At 52.8% G+C, this 11020-nt stretch overlaps 1 protein-coding gene across 2 annotated transcripts in view; it reads right to left on the minus strand.

The window, feature by feature from the left end:
* PTPRU (protein tyrosine phosphatase receptor type U) overlaps window positions 1-4950 on the minus strand; it is a 78601-nt gene extending 73651 nt beyond the window's left edge. For both annotated transcript variants that reach the window (XM_046661732.1, XM_046661731.1), the window contains exon 1: window positions 4768-4950. In XM_046661732.1, the coding sequence (XP_046517688.1) occupies window positions 4768-4840 (73 nt within the window). In that variant the 5' untranslated portion in view covers window positions 4841-4950. The remainder of the gene's footprint in view (window positions 1-4767) is intronic.
* Window positions 4951-11020: the final 6070 nt, after the last annotated feature.

Raw genomic sequence — 11020 nt, forward strand, 5'->3', positions numbered from 1 at the left:
TGGGCACAGTCAGCAAGACACTCCCCACCCAAAACATGCACACTCCTTTCTTGAAGACATACATACCTAAACACACAAATAGACACACCGACCACAGGGCACACCACAGCCAGACTCAGAAACACCCGGATACTCCAACACATGGGTAGGCCATTGCTGGATATGTAAATACCCCACATTCAGACATCCAGACACTTTGGTACTCCACACCCAGACCCCCAGGCACCTGGACAGCCCCACATCTGGACATAATGCTCCCGCACTTGAACACCCATTTCCCTGAGAACTCCCACACACCTGGACACACCCACCTCCAGATCCAGAGACACTGGGACATCCTTGTGTCGGCACACCCTGAGCCTCCACACCTTGGGACTGGGGTGCCCACACCTAGATACTGAGACACCACCCACCCAAAGAGCTCCGCACCCAAACTCCAGGAATGTGACACCGGGGTACCCAGACACCCTAGCATCAGGCTCCCCGGGGATCAAAGCAGCTGGTTGCCTCTCTACTCTGAACTCAGACCCTGCCACACAGGGTAAGCAGATGGCTAGATGCCCTGACATATGTCCTGTGCCCAGGCTACAGTCATACACACACAGACACCCCCCCACTCTGCCCAGATGCCAGGATCACACCTACACACACCTTGGTGGCCTCCCCCAACCCCACCTGCAGGAGTCACCACAGGGAACACTTTCCCTCAGGTTCAGAAGCTGCCAGGACAGAGGCTGTGACCCCACCTGCCCACCCCAAGAGACGGAAGACTGACAGAGGGTCTCCGGCTCCTGACGCAGGGCCCTCCCTCCCTCCTGCCCAGACGCTCAGATTGACGGTTGGGACTCGATGCCTTTCACCAACTGCCAGGGCCTCCAGCACAAAGGGCTGACACTGGGGGGCCCACAGGCCCTGCCAGCTGCTGGGGGTGGGGTGGGAGGACAGAGGGAGGGAGTGCTGGGAGCTGGGGGGAGGGGCTGGCAAGCAGAGACTGCTCCCTTCCTCTCTGCCAGGGACCTAACTTCCCCAACTCGCAGCTCCCAGATGACACTCTACGTGGCCTTTTCACACACAACACCATTCCCCAAAAGAATTTTCCAGATTCCTGGAGGGAAACCGATTTCTTTAATCTACTTTCAGTGGAGTCAGTGCGCCCCCATCTGGCATCTCCCGCCTAGAGCTTGACCCACTGGACCTGACTCTTTCAGGCCTTGACTCGGCTGGGCCTTGCGTCTGGCACTAAGGATTCAGAGGTGACTAAATATCCAGTTCCTGTCCTCACAGAGCTCACGGTCTGTAAGGGAGAAAGGGCCAATAAACTATAATTACAATAATTACAATGCTAAGAAAATATCCAATCAACCCTCACCCTTCCTTCCTAGACTAGAACAGAGAGTAACTAAGGAAGGCTTCAGGGAGGAGGCGATATCTAAGCTGAGGCCTGAAGGAGAAGCAGGATTTCACGAGGCAAAGAGGTGGAGTTAGAGAGTTCTGGGGAGAAAGGACAGCTTGCGCAAAGCCCCAGAAAGGAGATGGCAGGTGACGGGCATTTAGGGGTTATTGGTAAGTGGTGAGACTGACCAGAACATAGCAGGCAAGAGGCAAGGGGCATGAAACAAGATGAGGTTGAACAGGCAGGCAGGGGCCAAGGGGGATGGCCTTGCACCTGAAGGCCATGGGAAGCCTTCAAAGAAGATCCCTGGCACCATGGAGAGAGGGATGGAGGGGAGGGATGCCTGAGGATGGAGAGAGGGGGCAGATGAGGGAGCTCCTGAGAGGGCATAAGGGTAGGATGCATCAGGATGCAGGGAGGGTGGCTTGGAGGAGGGAAGAGGGTTGAGGGAGGAAGGGGGGCACAAGGCACCCCCTGCAACTCCAGCTAACCCAGCCTTCGTGAAAAGGCTGCCCCAAGTCTAGCCTGGCTGATGAAAGCATGGAAGGACGACAGCACGCCTTAAGCAAGCAGGGGGCCCGCCCTGGATTTTCCCTGACACCTGGGCTGGCCTGGGCTGGAGGCTGCCCAGGAGCTCAGCACCCCCACTCTGGCCACTCTCACCACTTCCTGCCGAGTCCCCTCCCTCAGCCCCAGGGAGAAGGGCCAGCTGCCCAGACAAGCCTTTATTGCCCAACCTGAAACCACTGGGCAGCCTCTCCCTCATTCCTGCTGTCCACAACTCCAGCAACCAAAAGGACAAAATGAGCTAGAACACAGTGGAATAAATTATTGCCAGACTTGCATGGCTCAGAGACATCACGCACCACCCTCGGTGGGGCGGAGACTCAGGAGGCATTCAGGGAGCTGGGCTGTCTACCCAGATTCGGGGCAAGGCACGATCCCACCCCTTCAACTAAGGGCTTCTGAATTAAGCTCTAACAGCAATAGCTACAAGAGGGCCAGGAGCTTTAGATGTGAAGTGACTTGCCCAAGGTCACAGGGACAGCAAGCGACCAAGGCAGAACTCGAACCAGGTCCCCCTAGCTTCAAATCACAGCCTCTGGGGCTCTGTAACAGTCCTCAAAAGCATCTTTTGTTCCTTGGCACTCACATATAGAGCCTCACTTTACAATCTACCCAGTACCATAACCATTGTTATGATGCCCATGAGGCAGATGAGGAAACTGAGGCTCCAAGAACAGAAGTAACTCACTCAAGGTCTCACCCCCAAACCTCTGTTCTTCACATGACCCCCTGCTGGCAGGAGCTGGGGCACGTGAGTGTTCTTCGAATCAGGGTGAAGGTGGTAGGGGTGGGGGAGTGTATGGTACCCCTCGGGTTTGATCTCAGGGTGGGGGAGGGGGCGACGCTGCTGCAGGATGGGAATGGGGGGTTAGGGGAGGATAGGGAGGGAGGTCGCCTTGGTGTCCTCTCCAGCACCGAGAGATCAAAGCTAAAGCTGTGTCTGATGCCCCCGGGGCGCAGGGCCAGGCCTCAGCTCGAAGCCAGCGGCAGGAGCGACCGCGGGAGTCCAGGGAGCTGCGCCTGAGAGGCCTGAGGGGCAGCGGGGCCGAGAACGCGATCCCGGGAGGCTGGTTCCCGGAGGCCGGAGGCCTGGAGGAGGCTCCGGCACGCGTCTCGGCTCGGATCCCTGGCTGGGGCGTGTCTCCCCGCTACTCGGCGCCCGGGGTACCGCGCTGGAGCCGCCCAACCGGTGGGGAGGAGGGAGCTGAGGCCCTAGGGAGCAGGACCGGCCATCCCTGCCCAGCGGAGGGGTGGGCGCAACTCCACTGGAGGGGGCCCGCGTCTGCGATCCCAGGCCTCAGGGTGGGATAATGGGGGCTGGCGAGGGGGGGCGGGGGCGGGGACACGCACACACAAACACACAGCCGACACACGGTCCGCAGCACATATGGACACACAAACACAGCTCCGGATACACACATTCAGATACGCGATCACACGTACACACACACACACACACACCCCCAAAAGACATCACACTCCGAATCACACCCAGACAGCGCCATCACACCGACACAGACGCTCACACACTCCACACACACGGCGGTCCCGGCCGGCCGGGAGGCCGCATAAAGTTGCGGAGTCGACCGAGGGAGTGTCCCGGGAGACCCCGGCGTCCGCGGCGCCGCCTGCGCGCAACGGGAGGGGCGCCGTCCGGCGGCCGAGAGCCAGGCCCTGCCCGCGCCCGGACGTCGCCGCGGGCCGCCCGCCACCGCCCGGGCGCCCCGCAGCCCCGGCGCCGCTCGGATCCGCCGCCCGCCAGCGCCGCGCCGAACTTGCGAAACAACAAACAGCCCGACATGTCGGAGTCGGCGGCCGCGGGCCCCCTCCGCCCTCCGAGCCTCAGGCCCGGCCCGACCTGGGAGGGGAGGGGGCGCCGCCGCGACAACTTGTCCGGGGCCCGCGCGCCACACACGCACACACGCGGGACACACACACAGACACACACACGCACATCCTGCACCGCCCCCTCGGGCGGCCCCGGGCCCGGGCACACACTCAGCCACGGCCCAGGCGCGCAACACACTCGCAACATTCCTGGACACGCAGCCAGCTCGCACGGACACACTCACATCCGCTCCAGACACGCTCCTACACACGCATTCCCGGCACACTTGGCATTCACTCGGACCCACGCAGCCCCCGGGGGCGCACACCACAAACCCCAGACACTCCCACATGTACACAGCGCGCACACAGCGCACGGACACACACGTTCCAGACTCGTTCCCACGCCTTCACACACGTACACGCAGCACACAAGCACACACACACCACACGCGTTCCCTGATCCACACGCGAGCAGAATCCACACAGCACTCCTGGCCACACGCATAACACAGACACACAACACATTCTCAGACACACAACAAACAGCACTCCCGACTATGGCATACAAAATGCAAACAATTGCAACACATTAGCGGATACAACTCTGACCACACAAGCAAACTCAGATGCACACACAACAGACACACAACCTACTTGGCCGCACAAACACTACACATTGGCAGACACACAAAGACACTCAGCGCCCATCCAAAGCCTCGATGCACACAACATTCACCCCAACATAGTTGTAGACACACAACACACACGGCACCTTTTCTTGCACACACAACTCATGAACACACAACATTAGCAGACACACAACACCCGGAGCACACGATCGCACATCCAACACTCAGACACACACAGGGAGCAGGCTCATAACGCCCGGTCACCCGACACTCACACTTTCTCCCGAGCTGCGCCACGGGCCCCGGGGGCTCCGCGGGGCGAGCTTGGTCCGACCGGCGCGCGCTTACCTGCCGGAGTCTCGGTCTCCGGCGCGCACAGCTGGAAGGTGAGCGCCAGGACCAGAGCCTGGGCGCGGGCCATGGTGCGCCGCCGCCTGCCCCGGGGCCCGGCGCGGGGGGCGCCGCCGCCGGAGCCCGAGCCGAGCCCGAGGCGAGCCAGAGCCGGAGCGAAGCGGCGCGGCGCGGAGCGGGACTGGCGCCGAGTCCAGAGCGGGAGCCCAAGCAAGCGGGGCGCTGACGTCAGGCCCGGCCGCGCGTTCCGCGGTCTCGCGGCGCCCCCTGCTGGCGGCCGCTGGCAGCCGCGCGCGCCGCCGCCGGGCCGGGTCTCCCGCTTCTCGGGCGCGCCCCTCCCCCACCCCTGCACCCCTGCCTGGAGATCGGTGGCCGGGCCTGGACGCCCAGCCGCCTGCCCAGAGCAGCACCGACGTTTTCAAGCGAGCATGCTCACTGCCCAGGCCTAGCTCTCGAATAGTGCTCTCAGAAATACAGACCCAAAGATATGGGGGTACCAGGTATCCTGTGATGCTTGAATTCCCTCTACCTAGGCCCCTGCAAATGCACATTCAGCCATACCTCCAAAGACAGGGTGCTCATCCCCTCCCACGAGTGAGTGGTTGGGTTTTTGGAAACGCTAGCTTTTAGAGTTGTTCATACTATTCCTTTATTATCCTTTCAATGTCCATGGGGTCTGTAGTGATGTCTCCTCTTTCATTTCTAATATTGATAATTTGTGTCCTCTCTCTTCTTAGTTAGCCTGGCTAGAGGCTTATTGGTTTATTGATTTTTTCAAAGAACCAGCTTTTGGTTTGGTTGATTTTTTTTCTCAAGTGATTTCCTGTTTCCAATTTCACTGATTTCTGCTCTAATATTTATTATTTATTTTCTTCTGCTTTCTTTGGGTTTAATTTGCTCTTCTTTTTCTAGTTTCCCAAGGCAAAAGCTCAGATGATTGGTTGTAGGTCTTTCTTCTTTTCTCATATAGCATTCAGTGCTATAAATTTCCCTCGAAGCACTGCTTTCACTGCATCCCACAAATTTTGATAAGTTATGTTTTCATTTTCATTTAGTTCAAAATATTTTTAATTTCTCTTGAAGTTTCTTCTTTGACCCATGTGTTATTTAAAAGTGTGTTATTTAATCTCCAAGTATTTGGGGATGTTCCCAGCTATCTTTCTGTTATCGATTTCTTGTTTAATTCCATTGTGATCTGACAGCAGACATTGTACGAGTCCCATTCTTTAAAATTTGTTAAAATGTGTTTTACGGCCAAGAGTGTGGTCTATCTTGGTGAATATTCCATGTGAGCTTGAGAAGAATGTGTGTTCTGTGGTGGTCTGATGAAGTCGTCTATAGATGTCCATTATATCCAGTTGGTTGATGGTGTTGTTGAGTTCAGCTGTGTCCTTACTGACTTTCTGCCTGCTGGATATGTGCATTTCTGAGAGAGGGCTGTTGAAGTTACCAACTATAGCAGTGGATTCATCTCTTTCTCCTTGCAACACTGGCTTTTCAAAAGTTCTTCCTTTTCATGCCATGAAGTCCACCTCCCTCGCTAACTCTCACTGGTCCTAGTCTACCCTCTGGCTATACAGATTAAGTATATCTGGGCTTCTACCCAGTAAAACCCTTGTGCAATGACCACAAACTAGTTGTCCATTACTTTGTAAGACCAGGCACTTTCTATGTGTTTTACCCACATGGACTCATTTAATCCTCACCACTATTATTCCCATTACACAGTTGAGGAAATTGAGGTAAGAGGGAGGTGACTTTCCAAGATTGTGCATTAGTTTGTGGCAGCAGCAGGATTTGAATCAAGGCCACCTGGCGCGACATGAACAGGGGCTGAGACCTGCTTCTCATCTGGAGCAAATCAACAGATATTGGATACGGAGTCACTTATTCAACAATTACTGTAAGCCAAGGTGGAGAATTAGACAAATATTCCTACTCTCATGGAGCTTACATTCCAGTGGTAAGACAAGAACAACAAATTACTCAAAACAGCAAACTCTCTGGTATATGAGACAGTGCTATACCAGAGAAACCGGGGTGGGGGAGAGAAACAGTGATGCAGAAGGGGGTTATTGTGGTTTTAGACAGAACACCTACTACACGATGTGTTCATTATTTGTCTCCACCTCTAGAACATGAGTTCCCTGAGGGCTAGGACTTTGTCTTGTATCCCAGTGCTTGGTGTCCGACGTGTAGTTAGTGCTCAATAAATACTGGATGGATAAACGAATGAATATTGACATGGTCCTTGCCTTCATGAAACTTACATTCTAGGGGAAGAGACCAACAGCAAACATGCAAATAAATCTATAGTTCTGTTCTGAGATGTGCACTCTAAAGGAAATGGATAGAATGTTGGAGTAAATAATGGGGGGAGGGGCGGGTCTACTTTACTTAAAGTGATCTGAGAGGAATTCCCTAAGGAAGTGACCTGGTGACACCTGCAGTATTAGAAGAAGCCAGCAAATCAGTGGGGAAGAACATTGTAGCCAGAGGGGACAGCCCATGCAAAGGCTGGAGCTGGTGGGTTTGAGGACCAGCAAGGCCAGGGTGGCTGGAATGGAGTAAGTGCGGAGGGAACGGGAGCCAGGTGCACCAGGAGAGGCCATCAGGGCCTGCAGGTTATACAAGAAACTATGGGGCTTTGGCTTAAACCCTAAGAGCAGTGGGAAGCCATTGGAGCTTTAAGCAGAAGGGTAAAAAGTTCTGATCTCTCATTTTTTTTAAAGTCCCCCAAGCAGCTGAGTGGAGAACAGATTGTGGAAGCAGAGGGACCCAAGGGTACACGGGTCTAATTAGTGGGCAGTGATATTGGATAGAGCCCAGGGGTTCAAGGAATATGTAGGCCCTCCCTGTGCACTGCCTCCACTCTCAGCTGGCTCTGCACTGACGTTGGCACAACTGAGGTTGCTATGGGCCTGAAGGAGGGAGGACTGAGGGCTCTTGGGTTCTTGGGTTCCTCTCTTGTGAGCACTGATGAGCTCTAGGCTGAGCCAGGGAAGGAGGCAAAGAGATAGCAGACAAGAACCAGAGGCAGAAAATTAAACAGAGAAAGTCACAGGGAGAGAGAGACAGAAGCAAGAAATGGTGATGGGGAAGAAATGGAGACAGAGAAATGCTGGCTGGAGCAGAGAAGAGACAGAAAGGATGCCCCCAGAAAAGGAAACTCAAGGAGAGAAACCTGGAGAACAGAAGAAGCAACGAAGGTTGCCGCTGTTTGCAGCGGACTCGTGCAGAAGCCTCACGTCAGGAGTTTATCATTGATCCCATTTTGGGGGGGGGGGGGATGTGGAAACTGAGGCTCAGAGAACATACGGCACTTGCCCAAGGTCACACAGCTAATAAATAGTGGGCCCAGGGCTCAAAGCTAGGCCTGACTGATTCCACATCCTTCACTCCTTGTACAAGGGAAGTCTATAGGGCAGAGACTGCGATGGAGGGAGAGAGAAAACACAAGCAACAGGTGGACACATGAAAAGGGAACATTCTGTTTCACTTGAAAAAGACCACAAACTTCCATAATCCTTAAGAGAAGAGGGAAGGGAGAAGGAAAGTCCTGGCCTGGAATGACCGACCCAAATCTACGGAAAAGGAGACGGCACCACAGAGAGGGCCAGGCCATGAAGAAACTCAAATACCTTCAAGTCATGGAATATTTATGACACCTACCCTGTGCCAGGCCCCATATTGGGTGCTGGCGTCATGGAGATGCACCAAACATGCCCCACTCCTGCCTGGAGGGAGAAGAGGACACATAAATAAATAAGAGACTGTGTCCTAAAGGCCAAAACACCAATCCAGAAAAAACATAAAGGCAGCAGGGGTTGAATCAGCCTAGGGGATTGGGAAACAACATCAAAGAAATTATTTCTGAATCTGGAGTTTCCCAGGTAGGCAAGGCAAGGAAGAACATTTCGGGCAGAAGGAGGAGGCCAAAGAAAGGCACAAGACATGGAAGTGCTGGGAAAGGTGGGTATCAGGTGCAATTGGATCATAGACCGCACACAGTCCAACAGCAGGAGATAAAGACAACGTGGGAGGCAGTGCAAAGCGTCTTGAATGCAAGGCCAGGACAGTTGGACTTGAACCCCTCCATCACTGGTTCTCAAACTGTGCCCCTGGGGTAGCCAGGTATTCCTCAAGCCAAGCTGAGGGTTTCTGCCATTGAATTAAAACCATAGCCAGCTTTTTCTAATTTGCAAGAAGGCAGGTTAATTACAATGAATAGAATTTTCTTTGTTTGAAGGTGTTTTTCCTCCATACCTTTTTCCAAAGACTTTAGTACATGTGTGAGAGAATGATAGAATTAGCATAGAATCGTAGTTTCACTTTGTTTTGTTTACAATTTTAAGTTTAATATATCAATAGTTCATGGAGTTCTACAAAGAACTGTAGCTTCTGGTTCTCCCTAAGTACTGGGGAGTCACAGAAGGACTTTAAGCAAGGGAAAGACAAAATGTGATCTTTCTATTAAAAAAAAATCATTCCGGAGGCCTGAGAAAGAAGGAATTGGGAAAGGAGAGAGAGGGGAGAGGATCTCAGTTAGGAAGAAGGCCGTTGACATCATTCAAATAAGAGCCGATGGCCTGGACTGAAAGTGAGGGCTGTCGGGATGGACAGGTGGGCTAAATCTGGCCCCAAGGAGGAAGACCTACTGATGATTCTCCAAGTTTCCTGGCAGGGCTGCCCAAGTAATTCAGAGGACCCAATTTGATAGAGAACATAATGTCAACAGCTCAGTGTCACCTAGGGAGTCTTCCAATAGAAGGAGACCTATGTGTCATCGTGAAAATAGAAGATAGGCAAGACTGGGTATTGTGTGTGTGTGTGTGTGTGTGTGTGTGTTTGTGTACACACAGTATGGGACCAAGTCTTTCCCCTATCATGGGACGTCAACTTTCTTTAGTAATAAATCGAAGTACAAACACTTTTTGAGCTCATACTATGAGCCAGACGCTAGTCTGGATGTTTTACATGTGATGTTTTTCATTTAATCTTCATGATAACCTCCAATATCATTTATCAAATGCTTTCATGTGCCAAGCATTGTGCTAAGTGCTTCAAGTTGAAACAGATACTATTATTTCCTTCATTTGAAGGATGAGGAAATAGAGACACAGAGAGGCCAAGTGATTTGCCCAAAATCAAATGGCTGGAAAGTGGCAGAGCCAGAACTCAAAGCCAGTTTTGCTGGAATCCAGCTCCTGCACCCTCCATCACAGCACTTTGCCTTCTTCTCTTCCTCAGAGCAAAGGCTCTGAGCTGGCAGGCTTTGGGTCAATAAAATCCAGAGAAAGGAACTCTTCTTTATCCTTCAAAGCCCTGGCTCAGTGTTTCTCCAAGTCTGTTCCCTGGGCCACCTGCCTTGGAATATTCTTACGAGCTTGTAAGAAATGTAGATTCCTGGACCTCTCCCCAAGATTCTAATTCAGTAGGTCTGAGGTGTGACCTCAGTTGATTTTTATGTACATCGAAGATTTTGAGTCACAGGACTGGCTCCAACAGCACTTCCTCCAAGAACCTCTATCCAGCTACCATCCCGGAGCACCTCTGTCCTTCAGACTCCAGCAGCGTCCTCTGTCTGTCTATCATTCAACTGGGGTTTTAGTTATGCTCATGTCTTCCCTCCACTGAAAATATGATCTAGCATCTTTCCCAGGCTACATCTTTTTACAAAGCACTTCCACTGTCTCACTCAATCCCTTTCTACACTGTGAGCGTTCTGAGAGGAGTTTCTCCTCCTTGTGACCCCTCCCTTCTATCTAAACACACTTAGCTTTTTACGATGTACTCTCTCACCCACGATAACGTTATTTTATTGTTTCATCCAATCCTCACAACCACCTTCAAGGTATATTCTCCCCATTGTACGGCTGAGAAGGCAGACTCGGAGTTTTAGCCACTTACCCAAGGTGGCTAAGCTAGGAAGCGGCAGGCCTAGGATTTGAACCTAAATCTTCTAACTCCAAGCCCAGTACTCTTACTTCCACATCAGTTTACATCTACTGAACTCAGTGTAGCGAAGCAAGCTTGGCCCCCTAAAATGTTAGAGGGTAGTGGGGATTAAAGGAGATGAAGCCTGAAAGAGCCTGGCACAGTCAGCACTCAATAAATGGTGGGGAGGAGAAACTGAGGCCAGGGGAGGGTAAACGACTACCCCAAAATCAAACACCAAATCGCATACTGTAGACACAGCTCTAGGCCTGTCCCAGACGCTCCTTGTTGGGAGATCAACTTTGGCGGGCTC

The sequence above is a fragment of the Equus quagga genome, chromosome 5 (assembly GCF_021613505.1).
Source record: "Equus quagga isolate Etosha38 chromosome 5, UCLA_HA_Equagga_1.0, whole genome shotgun sequence".
Taxonomy (NCBI): domain Eukaryota; kingdom Metazoa; phylum Chordata; class Mammalia; order Perissodactyla; family Equidae; genus Equus; species Equus quagga.